Source organism: Chelon labrosus, assembly GCF_963514085.1.
Source record: "Chelon labrosus genome assembly, chromosome: 9".
Taxonomy (NCBI): domain Eukaryota; kingdom Metazoa; phylum Chordata; class Actinopteri; order Mugiliformes; family Mugilidae; genus Chelon; species Chelon labrosus.
The window spans coordinates 22,958,633-22,975,213 of record NC_140359.1 but is presented as its reverse complement, the minus strand read 5'-3'; the positions used below and the strand labels follow the sequence as shown (position 1 = coordinate 22,975,213).

The 16,581-nt window shown below is 41.3% G+C and overlaps 3 protein-coding genes across 3 annotated transcripts; 2 read left to right on the top strand and 1 right to left on the bottom strand.

Moving 5' to 3' along the window:
- Positions 1 to 651: 651 nt before the first annotated feature.
- LOC311493356 (granzyme A-like) lies at positions 652 to 4,106 on the top strand (the record flags this gene model as incomplete). The annotated part of the gene is made up of 5 exons (XM_084551977.1): positions 652 to 715; positions 905 to 1,046; positions 2,215 to 2,353; positions 3,526 to 3,801; positions 3,891 to 4,106. 5 exons carry the CDS (start codon positions 652 to 654, stop codon positions 4,047 to 4,049), a joined length of 780 nt encoding a protein of 259 aa, XP_084408103.1. The 3' UTR covers positions 4,050 to 4,106.
- A 1,773-nt stretch (positions 4,107 to 5,879) lies between these two features.
- LOC311493355 (5-hydroxytryptamine receptor 3A-like) lies at positions 5,880 to 11,009 on the bottom strand (the record flags this gene model as incomplete). The annotated part of the gene is made up of 9 exons (XM_084551976.1): positions 10,633 to 11,009; positions 10,027 to 10,190; positions 9,857 to 9,901; positions 9,603 to 9,712; positions 8,471 to 8,640; positions 8,155 to 8,315; positions 7,770 to 7,980; positions 7,356 to 7,646; positions 5,880 to 6,094 (listed from the first exon to the last, which is right to left on the bottom strand). The coding sequence occupies exons 1-9, from the start codon at positions 10,682 to 10,684 to the stop codon at positions 5,880 to 5,882; spliced, it is 1,419 nt and encodes a 472-aa protein (XP_084408102.1). The 5' UTR covers positions 10,685 to 11,009.
- A 2,080-nt stretch (positions 11,010 to 13,089) lies between these two features.
- On the top strand, positions 13,090 to 15,545 carry LOC311493236 (granzyme K-like; the record flags this gene model as incomplete). The annotated part of the gene is made up of 5 exons (XM_084551795.1): positions 13,090 to 13,153; positions 13,343 to 13,484; positions 14,708 to 14,840; positions 15,027 to 15,302; positions 15,393 to 15,545. 5 exons carry the CDS (start codon positions 13,090 to 13,092, stop codon positions 15,543 to 15,545), a joined length of 768 nt encoding a protein of 255 aa, XP_084407921.1.
- Positions 15,546 to 16,581: the final 1,036 nt, after the last annotated feature.

Here is a 16,581-nt window from a genome sequence, read left to right as displayed (position 1 = left end):
TCAGAAAATGAGGCCTGTCCTTTCAATGAGGAGAGGGTTAGCTTAGCTTAGCATCAAACGGGAGGAAACAGCTATCCAGAAAACGATGGGTTCTGTTAAAAGAAAAAAAAAAAAGCTTTAACCAGCTTGTGATTGAAGATATACACCGATCAGGCTTAACATTATGACCATCTTCCAAGACCAAAACAGTTGGGACTCATCAGAGAACGGACATAGTCCTTTGAGGGTGTCCTGTGGTGTCTGGGAACAGAATGTTGTTAATGGGGGGCCTTTGAGGGGAGGGTTCCACTGTGGATCATCCCACAGATACTTGGTCTGTTGGAATCTAATGAAAGTCATTTAGCCCCCAACCTTTTTCACATAATCGGTATGTTTCTCTTTTCTCGCAGTTTTCTCTGACTCAATCACAACATAACCACAATGACGACACAGCTGCTGAATAAAATGGTTATAATTACTGGTAAATGCTACCACAGGCCCTCGATAAGATGTTGTTTCTGTTCTCATAGCTTGCTTGCGCCCAATGTGCTGACTCGTCGTCGATTTCCACTGTGAGACCACATCCTTTGAGCTAAACACATAAAGGCGAGGGTGCACACTGAGGTGGGTTTCAGTGCACTCGCCATCATCTGATCAAAGAAGACAGACGAAATGTTCAGCCTGAGAGATTTCAGAGTTTTCGTCCCGTTTGTGTTTCTCCTCATCGTCCAGTCCAGTGAGTAATATTTTCAGTTGTGCACTAATTAACTTAGATGACAGTTTCATGTAACAATGCAGAGTTACTGCTTGTTACTAATTTCTTTCAGTATGACAGTGCAACTGGTACCGTGCTTCTTTGTGTTGTGCATTTATTGACTCTGCTCTTTTTTGCCTGTTGTATTTTTTATTTTTTTTTATGTTCTAGGTCATGGTTCTGAGATTATTGGAGGAAATGAAGTGCAGCCACACTCACTGCCTTTCATGGCTCTGCTGGAGACCAAGGTACCAGCCTGTGGAGGGATACTCATCGATCCAAAATGGGTCCTGACCGCTGCCCACTGTAAAGAGTAAGAAGACTTGTGATAATTAACATTTCCTATTTATGTTTATAAGAAACACAGTCTGTCGTTAGAGAAAAGACTAGAACGATACTGACATGGGATACAAAGACGAACTGGCAAAAGGGGAAGGAAACACGGAGACTAAATACTAGAGGAACAATGAGGCACAGGTGAGACAAATCAGGGCGGGGCAAACAATCAGGGGCTGGATGGGGAAGAAGCTGTTCAGGAGCCTGGCAGTGTGAGTTTTTTGTGGACCTGTGTCGCCTCCCAGAGGGCAGCAGGACAAATAGGCGGTGGCCCTAACAATAGTGGACTCAGCACACAGCCCTGTGAGGAGCCTGTGCTGAGAGGGATCATGCTTTCTTTAGAATGTATTTGCATGAATATAAAGTTAGAAATATTTCGCCTGGGCTTTGTCAGAGTTCTGTCTAGATGAATCAGAGTTCAGGGATGATGCTTTGCAGACAGACATTTATACTCACCTGTCAGTGTTTTTGGTGTCAGTATTTGTCATCAGTGGTTCTTTGTGGAGCTCTATTGTAGAGCATTTGATTCGAGAAAGAACGACAACTAAACAACTGTGATCTCAAATTAACCGATCACAAATGTCAAATGTCAGCCGCTGCAAGAAAGCACAGAAGCTCCGCAGGTTTCTGGTAAGCTGTAACTTTGCTAAGTGAATGCATCATAATACCACAGCTGACTCATGTTTTTCTGCACGCTTTTGCAAAGCCGGATTGAAAGAAGCGACCCCAGTTGGATGATTCTATGCCCGATGCTTGACGCGCAGATTTCTGCCTGTATAAATTCCTCTAGTTTCATATCAGCCCACACCCCTGAAAGTCAGTTTTACACCACAACCACCGACCGCACCGTCATAGCAGCTCTGCTGGAGCAAGACCTCCAGTCTATGGGGGGAAAAAAATGCTGTGCAGGTTTCTATTTGATTCACACCTAATTAGAAAAGTGCAAGAATATAACTAGAAGTAAATATGGTGAGAATCTGCAGATTCTTTTCCGGGCTATCCACACCTCCTCAGGCGTAGCTGATGCACTGCCACTGAAAGGCCAGTGGAGGTGCAACTATTTTATCATTAATATATGCGCTCCTTACCTGTTAACCGTATAACTGCACTATAATGTAACACTGGCTGTGTTTCTGTCCTTCCAGCATTAAGAAAGTGATGCTGGGGGTGCACTCAATCAAAAAAAAGGAAAAGGACTCCTGGCAGGTCCTAAATGTGAAGAAGAGCCATCCTCATCCCTGCTATGATAAGACAGACAACGTCAATGACCTCATGTTGCTCAAGGTAAGTTCACATTACAGCGCATATGACCCTGAGCAAAGATATAATACAGCAATCAGTGCCGGAAAGTGGTTGAAGACGATTGAGAAACACGTTTTTTTAGCAGTTAAATCAATATTTGCTAATGTTGTTCGGACAGGACAGAAAAAAATATTGTTCAAACCATAAACTGTATAAAGATGGGCGGCAGAGCTGCTCCTTTAAAGTGAAGCCAAACCAAGTAGAGCTCCCCCTGGTGGCTGGCTGCAGTATACGTCATAAGCTCCACCTCCTCCATGGTAGTGGATGGGACGCAAACTATAATACCGATGCACGTTCAAGTGTCAATTTTTTGAATAAGTTTAGTTTTAGTTATCTGGCGTTACAGAAACAGGATGTGACATAATGGCAACTACCAGTTGCCATGCCAATCACTCTGTAAAGCTGTCCGTGAGCGTTGTAAAGAAAAAAAAAAAAGAAATGTAAAAAATAAGTACAGTGTATAATCCAACAATGGAAGAAAGTGGTGACACCTAGTCCATATTATATACAGTCAATGATTCAAACTTGTCCAAAAGCAAATAAATGTAAAGGCAGGCTGCCTCTTATCTTAAATACATATATATATTCCTTCAAACCGGACAATAAAATCAAATCCTTCTTTTCGCCCATTGAGAGACTTTATCACACCTTTGTTACCTGCAAGTTTATTGCCTCGGCTGTGATTTGTGATTTTCACAAGGGAAGCAGCTTCAGTCCACACATCACACATCATATCTGTGCTGGTCTGTCTTCATTCGTTTCCGGTGGTGTGTAGTATTCGCTTTAAGATCTTTGTTGTAAATAAAGTCCCACAGATACTTCTGATAGATCAGTTTGAGATGTGGGGAGTTTGGAAACTGATTCAACACCTTGGACTATTTTTCATGTTGTCTGAGCTGTTTTTAAGCATTGTCCTGCTGGGGATGGCTGCTGCCAGTAGGGAGCATTGTTGCTATGGGGTGGGGCTGCCTGGTCAGCAGCATTGGTTGATTTTAATGTTGTGGCTGAAAAATAAAAAATCAGAAATGTATCTTGAACTCAAGAATGGTGCTACATAAGAAAATGTACATTATGCACATCCATCAATCTCTTATGGAACCAAAGGTATAGATAGTTTGCATCTATACAATAAGTAATAATGTTTCAAATTTCAGCTTAACAAACCAGCGAAGCAAACCAAGACAGTGCAATGTCTCAAGTTGGGCAACACCATCAAAGAGCCCGCAGCTGGGAGCAAGTGTCGAGTGGCTGGGTGGGGAAAAACAAACAACGTCGCCAAGAAGATGTCCGACGTCTTGATGTCCGTCAACGTGACCGTGGTCGACAGAGTGAAGTGCAACTCTCCCGACTTCTACAACTTCAACCCCGTCATCACCAACAGCATGATATGTGCTGGTTCCGACGGTAAAAACGTTGCAGATACGTGTCAGGTAAACTTTGCAACTTTCAGCTCCACACTGCAACTTTAACTGCTGCGAATGCCTGAAAGTGACCGTTCATGTCATTGTTCTCACCGTAGGGGGACTCAGGAGGGCCGCTGTTGTGTAATGGAGCGGTGGTTGGAGTCACTTCTTTTGGAAAGAAGTGCGGCTTGGTCAATAAACCCGGAGTGTACTCGTTTCTCACAGAAAAGCAACTCACCTGGATCAAAAAGACGATGAAGTCGGGTGGGATGTGAGCTCTCTGTCTGTGTGTGTATGATTCCACCTGCTGTACCTCATTTATTATTTTTTTCTGCTTATGTTAGCATCGTCAGCTGACCTCATTTTTCCTCCTCCAATACCAAACATGTGGAAGCAAATGTGTGGATGTACTTGTTTGTTTTTAACAAGTCTCAAATGAAATGCAGTTGTTTCTGTGTCCAGTGAATTGTTGGCTAGCAAAGTATTAGTGCTGTATCAGGACTTTAGTACATGATAGCATCACGATTGGCTGTTTTTAACACAGTTTATTTAAGTCTTGTATTTTTAGATGTAAATTTTATCTTGTTTTTTGGGAGTTTTCCTTTTCTATAATGTTAATTGTTGTTGTTTTTAACATGTCTATGTGTGGTTTGTTGGGAAATTTTATTTATCCAATACAATATGAATTTACATCTTTGTTTATTTTCATTACACTTTTATGTGGCTATCAGGAGACTGGAATCCACTTTTAATGAAAAATAAAGAAGAAAGCAAAGCAACACATCATCTCTATATAGATAGAAAACACATGTAAGCACATTAAAACCTGCCCTTTGCCAAAAAACGATTTGTACTTTTTGGTAAATTAGGTGTATCATACCATAAAATACAAAAATAAATGTAAAATTTATGTAAATGTGTTGGAAACAAGTTCACTAAAAACTTTAAATTTTATACATCATACTTTATAAGCAGTCAAAATAGCCCAGGTCACAAGAGGTGTGCAAGTAAACGCGAAGACAACATGAGGGTTAAATAAAATTTGGTGATTTTGTAATTTTTTTAATGTCATGTTTTCTTTACTTACTGTGTAGCAGCATTAAACAGACGAAGACAAGCTCAGCGGCCTTTACCTTCATGTCAGTTACGGTCAAGTCTGACTAACTGCATAGTCCTGCTGGGTGTATTCAGTAAGTGAAGGTTGAAACCGCTAAACAGGTTGATATTGACGTTGCATTACACTACACTGTAGCATGACTACAGCCTTAGGCATATTCAAACTCCCATGTCATTAAAACAGTTGCATAAAGAGTGTTCAGGGAGGTTTGTATAACATGAGTCAACAACTTGTATTTGTGGCAGCTAGATCGAAAGCAAATACAGCAACCAGAAGGTCAGCGGTTCGATCTGTGACTGTAAAGTGCTTTGAGTACCAACAGGTAAAAAAAAAGCTGTATAAATGCAGGACCATTACCATTACTTGGATGGTTGTTCTATTGGTTTGCGGCCTTTGTATCATACCTTGTCTCTTTTTGTTATTGATAACTTAACAAATCAACGCAGTTTGTGCTGCAGGGTTGGGAGGACATACTCATGAAGATATGAACATTCAGTCTTCTCTCCAACTAACCAATTCTGAGGAATGCTTCCGCCTTTGTTACAAAGGAGGATCTTTAATGGGATCACAACAACTAAGTATGTTTACCAGGTTATTCTGAACTACAGAACCACAAAACCTTTGACAATCCATAAAGACATAAGCAGCTAATCAACTAACATGGCCATAACTGCAGTCATATCTCTCTAACATGGGGAAAAAGCATAATTCAAATAATGAATCATGCACGGTATTATGATAATGCATGGAATCACTTTCATTTTATTTTTTTATTCTCATTATTGTTTGAGTGTATGAGTAACACTGCATGGAATAAAACCAGGAAACAAATACTAAAACAAGATTTATTGTTTTGTCCTTTTTCTACAATAAAACTGTTTTCAGCCACATGTGTATTATTTAAAGAATTATTCTAAGGAAACTGTCAACACATATTAATCTGTTTGTCTTAATATGCAGCTAGCATATGTATTGTTGTTGAACAACATTACTGGCTGATCCAGATGCACCACATGGAGATGATGACCAGTGCGTAGCAGGAGATTAGCAGCAGATAGATGCGGAAGAGGAGGAAGTCGAGGACATATCCTACATGGCACCACTGGTCTTGCAGCTTGCTCTCCTTCTGCAGGGAGGTGAGGTGGGCGTGAAGTTCGCCCATGTATTGACAGATCTGTCGCAGTTCAGGTGGGCTATCTACACCTGGCAGGACAATGGAAATGAATGCTAATGCAAAATAAAACAAGTTGCACCACACAAACTGTTTATAGCTTAAAAGGTTTAGGGAATGTACTTGACACTACCAACTGCTGTAATGATGGCATAAATGATCAATTCATTTTAATTATATTTTACAAAATATTTCAGAAGATATTTATCTGTATGTAAATTGAGCAAAGCCATACCTACACCTGAGTTTCACATTGTTTGGTCTCCAAAAACTTAAAAAATAATTATAAATGATTTCATAAAGAAAACTTTAAAGGGGAACTACTGTTTTTAACAACCTGTACCTTATTTCTGGCATAAAATATGATCGTTTACTCACCCATATAACTTTTGTGTAATTTGCAGTCGTTCGGGAGATAATTAGATCAGCGTATATCCATATAGTGGGAGTGACTGGGGCACCGAAACACAGCCTTTAAATAACGCATTATCTGCCGTGAAACTCGTTCATTTCACCAATATGTTGTTATCGTACGCTAATGCTGTTCCCCGTTGAGTCTGGAGTTAGCTCTTATCATCATCCGGGGTCTGTAGATTGACCTACAGATCCCAGATGATGTCTTTTGACCTGGATGATGTCATCTCTGAGCGTTGCGCACACCCACAACGGCCGGCTTGTTTACCTGTAATTTGCTACTGCTAGTTTTTTGCAACATTACTGAATATTTTTCCAATTCGGAGATTGTGGATGAACCATAGCAGTAGCAGTTGGTGAAATAAACGAGTTTCGCGGCAGATAATGCATTATTGAGAGGCTGCGTTTCGGTGCCCCAGTCACTCCCACTATATGGATACACGGTGATCGAATTATCTCCCGGCAGACTACAAATTATACAAAAGTTATATAAATAAAGTGCAGGTTGTAAAAAACAGTAGTTCCCCTTTAATTTATCTTAATAATTAAAGCCCATGATGCACTGACTTCCTAGTCACCAGTTTACACATTACTGAAGTCTATAAATTTGAATGCTGCAGCAAGATTAATAAACCGATATTCTAGAGGAAGGACACAAACTTGAATTTTCAAACAGCTAGTGTAAGACTGCTGATACAGTAAAAAGTTTGGCCTTTTGATTCAATGGTTTTTCAGGTAAGGTAGATATAGCTGAGACATATTCTCTAGGCTGACATACAGTACATAGAAAAAATATATTTTGTAAAATTACCTCAAGCATTTTCAAGGCAAAATAAATAAATAGCAGAGCAGAGTTTTAAACGCCGTCTGTTTTATTACCCCTGTTGATGGGTGGAGGCTGTTCAGGTTCCTGGCAGGCTGGCTGGATGATCCATGGGCCTGAATTGCCATGTGAGCTTTCAGGTTTATTATTCTGTGGTACAGAGATGGACTGGACGTCCTCCTGCCAGCGGTAGCAGATGAGGTTGGCTATATGTTTGAGGACAACCACCCTAACCCAGTTTGGAACCTCTTGATACTTCATGGAGTTGTGGTGGAGGACATTAGTAATGATGACCGTCTCCAGCAGACTGATGACCATGAGCGCCAGGCACACAGAGAAATAGATACCTAGAGGAACCAAAGTGCACACATTAAAGGGGTAAAGAGAGGTTGAGAGAGTTGCGGCTTAGATGATCTCAAGGCAAGGTACTGAGATTTCCCTATTTTTGGTTGTTTGTCGCCACCCCTGACCTATGATGGGAGTGCCGTTTGCTGTGCTGGGCAGCAGGTCGTTCATGATGAGCAGGAAAACAGTGTAGCCCAAAATGAGGGTCATTTTGAAAGAGGCACGGTCAACGCTGTGGGGAGGCAGGTAGAAGGACAGTATGTCAATGAGCATGAGGAAGGAGCTAGGGATCAGCAGGTTGACCACATAGAGCACCGGACGCCGCTTTATGACCACCTAGAGGACATAGAATTAAAAGTTGTTACAATTAAAACTTTTTATGTCTTAATCTCTGTTTTTAAAGGTGAGTTTTTGGCGGTCTCTCTCTTGACTACTTTTTTAAGATCAATGGTATTACTCTCATATCTATGTATCAAGACTACAGCCAGCTGACTCATAAGTAAAACTGACCCAGAAAGTGATGATGTCCCACTCGTCGACGCCAAACTGAAGGATGGAGGTATCTCCTAGTATGTCCACCAGCTCCCACTCTCCACTGGCTTCCAGGTAACGTTTTGAGTTTCCAGATATCTCCTCAAATGTCAGAGCTGGACTGATCCTCACATCCCGTACTGTGAAAAAACATACACATCAGCTGACCTGAAATAGTAAGTCAGCCAGATGAAACTCTGACTGCTTACTTGATGATTTTGACTTTCTTCGCCGCCTTTTGTTTATTTTTGTCATGTCTGTGTGATTGTGTAACTGTCGGGAAGCTCTTTCTTACTGGTGTGCATGTAGGAGCCAAATGTAAATGTGCAATTCTGCACGTCAAAAGGAAAACTGAAGATCTCCAGGTTGCAGGCGGAGACGAGCCGCAACATCCTGTCCCAGCGGATGTGACCTGTGTGGTTGACGTAGACGTAGGGGCACGCTTGGGAGACATCATCATCCACACTAGGAGGATCGGAGATGAAGGAAACAGTTTCGTATGTGTTTTGTGTTCTTTATGGATGTATTTCAACAAGGAACAATATGCCACTTAATACAGGAATTAAAAATAGAAAAAGAAAAAAAGAGTCTAAGGCAGAACTTCAGTTTCCTTTGTCTTCATATGTCTTCATGTTGAAGCATGAGTGTGTAGCTAATCTTGGGCCCCTATATCCTACAAATCAGCCTCTGGGTTATGCAGAGATAGATATGTTCAACATCACATTAATCTCTGATGTGCCATCACCTTAGGGAGCAGTGATGCAGTTGGTACACAGGACCAGGACACAGCAGTTGCCACTTTATTTTGAGATCGTTAGTGTGCCAAGTTGTATCCGCACCTAATTAAATGGGACCTCAGGATCTTTGGCTAGTCCCAGGGCAGTTAGCAGCTCTGGCTCAGACACAAGGTGTGATCTCCTCTGGTCCAGATCTGTGTCAACACCACTAGGCTGTGGCTGACCGTGTTATCAGTCTTCAACATTGAAGCAGATTTTTGAAAATCAGAGCCAAAGCATATTTGGCTCCAACTGGATTTCTACAAATGCATCACTGTCCGGACGTTCTGGCTGCTTAAGATGGAATTTGAAGTGTCATTTGTATCACTCAGAGCAGGATACATCAGTGACATCAAATCCAGATTGATGGAAGTACTGAGCAGAATCCATGCTGCTACTAACAGAGAGCTATGGAGGACAACATGGATGGGGGAGGCAAGTTGGGAAGGAACCTACTGGAACAATGCATCATTACAATAGCAGACTGGTAGGTGATGTCTGAAATCACTAACCCAATCTAAATCCTAGCAAACAACTGTGCACAACAGATGAGATTTTATAAACAAATCAGATTTACCTGCAGTCTTAATATAGCCTATGTTTGTGTGTGCAACATTGTCATCCATAAAAACGATTCACAGTTGAACTTACAACTCATAGACAATGATGTCTGGAGACCAGAGCTCCTTCACAGGAAGAGAGATCCTAGTGACTCCGTCACACTCATCAGGGTCCCAAACCAGGAACTCATTATGCCAGTACTGCCAGGAATTAATCAGAAATAATCTCTTCTTACACTTGGAGCATAGAATATCTGCTTTTCAGTTTATACTGTCTGTATGATGTGTCTGGATCAGATTACATTTATTGGTAGTGTGTGATGTAATTTCATGCTCTTTACTTACCAGTCTCAGCCACAAGAAGGTAGTAAGTATCTGAGCTTTCTCATTCTGAAGTACAGCAAAAAACAAAAATCATTTAATGCTGATTACTACCACTCAAAACTGAAGGTTGGAATTAAGTCAAAATGCAATATTCTTGTTATGATCCTTCAATTACTAATCAGGAAACTCACCACCCCGAGCACAGCATACAAGGTGAAGGAGATGTTGGCTATGGTGGGGTTGCTGAGGTTTACAGCTGGCCTGAAGGGCTGTCGGTCAAACACATCCTGCATGGACTCATGGGTTGGACCACTGTGGCCTTCTTTACAAGACAATTTACTGTAACATACAGACACTGACCAGAGAGGGACAACATAATGAATACTAGTTACTGTTGTTTTAGCAACACTCCCAGCTTTCTGATGGTCAATGATTTTGAGAAATTGAAAGCTATAAGGCTGCTAAACCATGCAAAACAAATGCTGAACTTGGCTATATTTGTTAAATTAGGTGTGTTGCGAGCACCTGTTGTCTTCCCGGATCAATTTGTTATATTTAGTGGTGCAATGGGTCACACTATTGCGCTTTGTAGCACGATGAACACACACACGTACAACCACCCATCCACCCACCTACCAAAACATTCTACATCATGCTTTACGAGCAGTCAAAACAGCCCGGGTCAAATTGACCTTGGAGGACAAGGTCAAGGTGTGCAACACGAGGGTTAAACACGGTTTGGTCAAGAAAATAAACTACAGATAATGCAAGAGTGAGAAAAAGCATTTCATCATTACCTGAAAATAAGCCTGCGACAATTCTCTGCAGATACAGACCCATGCTGGACATTTCTGATGGACTAAATATTTCCTGCAAGCGCCTATTTATGAATTTGTGAAGACAAAGCTCCTCCCAGGTACATTCATACGTTTACTTGCGCACACACACACGTGTTTGTATAGTTGTCTTTGTGAGACATTCATTAACATATGACCTGTGTGCTCAACCCTAATCCTAAACCATAAACTAATTGTAACATTTACCCTAAAAATGAGTCTTGACCCTCGAACAGCCTGGTAAAGACGTGAGGACTGGTCAAAATATCCTCGCTTTACACAAATGCTCTCACTCTGATGGTGTAAAACTCAAAATGGTCCTCAGAAATATAGCTTTACGAGAGCACACACACACACACACGTTTGTATGGTTATCTTGACACACGGATACAAAGCTTGTTGTTTCACACCTCCGATAACCGTTCATCCATTTTATTTTTTAACACTTTTGCCTGTGGAAGCTGATGTCTGTTTCATTCTCCACGTCCGTTTACTGTGCTGTCGACAGCTGCGCACCTTTCCATCGCCAGTATCACGGCGGTTGCTGCATGACACTGCTCCCCCCTACTGCATCCGTGACACTGCTAATAGGGGTCTCATACAGCTTTCATGTCAAAACATCTGGACTATCGCTTTAACGGGAAAGGAGAAGCCAGCCTGACTTTCCTGCCCTTCCACCAACAGGCGTATGTTCTTGTGTACGCAATGGGTCGTTGACTAAAGAACATGGGTTGGTTTGAGAGCCTACCTATGGCCTGGACAAGTTGCCTGTATATAAAATTGTTCATTTCATGTTCATTTTCAATGCATTGTTAAGGAGCTACCTGCTTGGTAATTACTTTCACAATGCTGTCTGCTTAGGTACCAGGTAACTGTACAAGCCCTATAAAAACAACCAAGAGGACGCTTTCACACACATTTGTGAGGGAAAGGCGTCGTGATGACAAAGTAAATATCCCAGCCAAGCAGAAAAGACTGGACATGCTAGCTGGTGTCTGGCATGAAACGAGTCAGTCAACATTTGATCTTCCTCTTGATGTTCAGCTACAGTGTATAGAAACTGCTAGAACAATAACATACATGTGGAAATACAGGACACGTAATGACGACGACGCGTTATCACCTCCTGAGCCTCATTTCTGTCCAAGCTGCTGTTTTAAAGCGCCTTTCTTATGTCAAGTCACAGATTCCTCTCCTGGGAATTAAGTCATTAAAGGAGCAAGCACGCTCACTTCCTGGATCTAGAAAAGACTTTTGACTGACTTCTCATCTGCGTTAACACTTTGGAAGTAAAACACATGGAGAGAGCAGTACACCTTTGCTGTGCTTCACACGCTCTTCCGTCTCATCTGCAGCTGTCCTATAGAATAGAAACTATTAAATGTATCTGCAACTATTTTGACAATCGATTAATCTGTGTGGGTCATTATTTTAAGAAAATAAGTCCACTGCTTCCTCTATCACAAGTTGGAGGATTCAGATTAAATCCTGTGGTTGCGACGCAAAACCTCAAAATAAACTGCAATAAAGCTAGAGGCAGAAGTGTAAGAAGCTTCACGTCTCCGCTTCATTGTTGAAATCTTTCAAGATGCATAATTATTTCCCATCCTTATAGCTTAAAAGTTTTGTCTTTCAGTCCCCTGCTTTCAGTCTGAAAATTTAAAACTTTATTTGACAGATACTGGCAAAGCTTGTTGCATTAGGTGCTAACCCAGAGAGCACTTTTGAAACTCTGATCATGAGCTTAGTCAAACAAGGCCACGAAACCCACATTCTCACGGTGTATGTTAAGACCCCATAAGACGTCAGTAGACATGTTAAAATGGTGCAGCATGTGCACAAGTGGCTTCATTTAAACACTCAATGACACGTTATCAGTGCATGCTTTTTAAACATGTCTGTTTCAAGTAATAAGGGGTAATATGTCATTGTCAGCTGAATCGGAAAGAGGCCTAATGATATTGTATGTGCAGCCACTCCAGCCAGTACAACCTAAGGCACCAAGGGAGAGACTTCCACACAACATCAGTCCAAGGAAACTTTTTTTCTCCAAATTATATTATTATTGGACCTTAAGTGTGAAGTTGACCTGAACCTTTTCTTTGACTTTTTTATACTCACTGGGTAAGCTCACAGTGCATATATTCTTTGCTTGGCATTCCTGTCCGTTGCGCCTCCGATGGCACCTCCACCACACAGCTACTGAATAAAATGGTTATAACTACTGGCAAATGATACCATAGGCCCTCGATAATCTGTTGCTTCTGTTCTCATGTCTTGCTTGCGCCTAATGTGCTGCCTCGTCGTCGATTTCCACTGTGAGACCACATCCTTTGAGCTGAACACATAAAGGCGAAGGTGCACTCTGAGGTGGCTTTCAGTGCGCTCACCATCATCTGATCAAAGAAGACAGACGAAATGTTCAGCCTGGGAGATCTCAGAGTTTTTGTCCCGTGTGCGTTTCTCATCATCGTCCAGTCCAGTGAGTAATATTTTCGGTTGTGCACTAATTTGGTTAAATGACAATTTCATGTAACTAATTTCTAAGTACTAATTTCTTTCAGTATGACAGTGCAACCGGTACCGTGCTTCTTTGTGGTGACCATTTATTGACTCTGCTCTTTGTTGCCTGTTGTATTTTTTATTTATTTATTTATTTTTTATATTCTAGGCCATGGTTCTGAGATTATTGGAGGAAAAGAAGTGAAGGCACACTCGCTGCCTTACATGGCTCTGCTGCAAGCAAAGGGACCAGTCTGTGGAGGGATACTCATCGATCCAAAATGGGTCCTGACCGCTGCCCACTGTGATGAGTAAAAAGACTTGTGATAATTAACATTTCCTATTTATGTTTATAGAAATCACAGCAGAAATCTGAAAAGCCTTTATTGTCATTGTATGCATGATATAGATAGTTAGAGGTGGACTCAAATACACAACTCAGAACTCAGGTAGTGGATACAAAGTCTTTACTTCCAAAAGTAGGTGAAGACAAAGCTTAAAAAATACAAAACACATCAGAAAAAGACTAGAATGATACTGACATGGGGTACAATGAAACACGGAGACTAAATACTAGAGGAGCAATGAGGCACAGGTGAGACACGTCAGGGGGAGGTTAACAATCAGGGACAGAAACCACACGGGGGAAGTGAAGACTTCTGAAATGACAGAGAGTTAGTGACTTATAAACTAAAACAGGAAATGCCCTAAACGCAGAAAGAGTTGAACAGGACCAGGTGACGCAGATCTGGATGTGACACTCATTCTGCACAGTGGTGCTTTTAAGAAGAATAACGTGCAACATACAAATGAAAATCCTCCTTGTTTTTTCAACCAACAGCCTTTTGCAATGTTTGCATATCCCATGAAGCCAAGTTTCACAGCTTTCTTGTCCAGTTTTCTTTTTTCTGTGTCTGGGACATGTGCATAAGCAATACAGCCAAACACTCTCATGTGACTAATGTCTGGTTTTTTGCCACTCCATCTCTGGTAGGGTCTCTTTCTTCAGAGTAGATGTAGGCAACCTATTCCGTATATAAGCTGCAGTTGTTGCAGCCTCTGCCCAGTACATCTTTGGCAACTTAGTGTTCTGTTTTTCTTTCTTTCTGTGACACAATTTTTCCTGAGGTGTGTGAGGTACAGTCATTTCATTGTGGATACCTTGAGCCTTCAGGTATTCTCGAAAGTCAGAAAGTCAGCCGTGTGACTTTCTGCCCACACTCGTTGGAGAATGTCTTTTCAAATTCCTTGAATTTGTTAGGACACTTTTCTGTTTCAGGAAATAGACCTTACAGCATCTGAAATAGTCATCAATAAAAGTCACAAAGTACGGGACCACAGACATCACTAGAGACTGGATCAACTACAACTTATGTTTGGAGCGAATCTCTCCCACTGGCTTGTGTGGTTTCCTATAAATGGGGATAAATGCTGTGCAGGTTTCTATGTGATTCACATATATGTACTCCTTACATGTTAACCTACCATATAACTGCACTATAATCTAACACTGGCTGTTTTTCTGTCCTTCCAGCATTAAGACAGTGATGCTGGGAGTACACAACATCAAAAAAAAGGAAAAGGGCTCTTGGCAGGTCCTAAATGTGAAGGAAAGATTTGAGCATCCCCACTATGATAAGACAAACAATGACATCATGCTGCTCAAGGTTAGTTTACATTACAGCGAATATGACCCTCAGCAAAGGAATAAAAATCAGAAATGTATCTTGAACTGAAGAATGATGCTACATAAGAAAATGCACATTTTGCACGCCCATCCATCAATCTCTTAAGGAAGCAAAAGTATAGATAGTTTGCATCTATGCATTAACTAATAATGTTTCTAATTTCAGCTTGACAAACCAGCGAAGCGAACCAAGACAGTGAAATGTCTCAAGTTGGGTAAGTCCATTAAATACCCCGCAGCTGGGAGCAAGTGTCGGGTTGCTGGGTGGGGAAAAACAAAGAACACCTCCAAGACGATGTCTGACGTCCTGATGTCCGCCTACGTGACTGTGATCGACAGAGTGAAGTGCAACTCTCCCGACTACTACAACCACAAGCCTGCCATCACCAAGAGCATGATATGTGCTGGTTCGGATGGTAAAAACAGTGCAGATACGTGTCAGGTAAACTTTGCAACCTTTCAGCTCCACATTGCAACTTTAACTGCTGCAAATGCCTGAAAGTGACCGTTCATGTCATTGTTCTCACCGTAGGGGGACTCAGGAGGGCCACTGTTGTGTAACAGAGCGGTGGTTGGAGTCACTTCTTCTGGAAAGGGGTGTGGCTTGCCCAAAAAACCCGGAGTGTACTCATTTCTCACAAAAGAGGATCTCACCTGGATCAAAAAGAAGATGGGTGGGATGTGAGCTCTCTCTGTCTGTATGATTCCACCTGCTGATACTCATTTATTATTTTACATTTGCAATCGGTAGCTTTTTTTTTTCTGTAGCTGCTTATATTAGCATCCCCAGCTGACCTTTTTATTTTTCCTCCTCCAAAACCAATCAGATAGAAGCAAATGTGTAGATGAACTTTTGACTTTTTAACTAGTCTCAAATGAAATGCAGTTGTTTCTGTGTCCAGTGATTACTTCCAGAGACATTACTGGACACTGTGAAATGTAAGCTCCAGCACACACACAAATTAGTCCTCCTCCTTTATTCGGGTTCTTGGTTAATACATGTCCTCAGATCGGCAGCATAAAGCTAATTAGAAATGAAAGACTGCTCTTGTTCAGCAAATGTATGACCCATGGTTTCAAAAAGTGCTCACACTTTGATGGTAAATTTGTCCATTATAACTGTAAACTGCATGAGAAGAGAAAGTTCAGCATGAGTTTACATCTGCCCTGGTTTCAGTGGCCAAAGCTGGCTACGTCCAACAGTTTATTAATCCTTTTTATTTGTTTCAGGATCTGTTTTCATCAAAATAAACTGCAATAAAGCTAGAGGCAGAACTATGAAACGCTTCACGTCTCCGCGTCCTTGTTGAAATCTTTCAAGATGCATAATTATTTCACATCCTTATAACATAAAAGTTTTGTCTTTCAGTCCCCTGGTTTCAGTGTGAAAATTTAAAACTTTATTTGACAGACACTGGTAAAGCTTTCTTCACGACACAGCTGCATTAGGTGCTAAAACAGACAGCTCTTTTGAAACTATGATCATGAACTTAGTCAAACAAGGCCACGAAACCCACATTCTTGCGGCGTATGTTAAGACCCCATAACCGGTAGACATGTTAAAATGGTGCAGCATGTGGCTTCATTTAAACACCAAATGACACGTTATCAGTGCATGCTTTTTAAACATGTCTGTTTCCAGTAAAAAGGGAAATATGAGTTGGAACAGGCATGATGATATTGTATGTGCAGCCACTCCAGTCAGTACAACTAAAGCCACC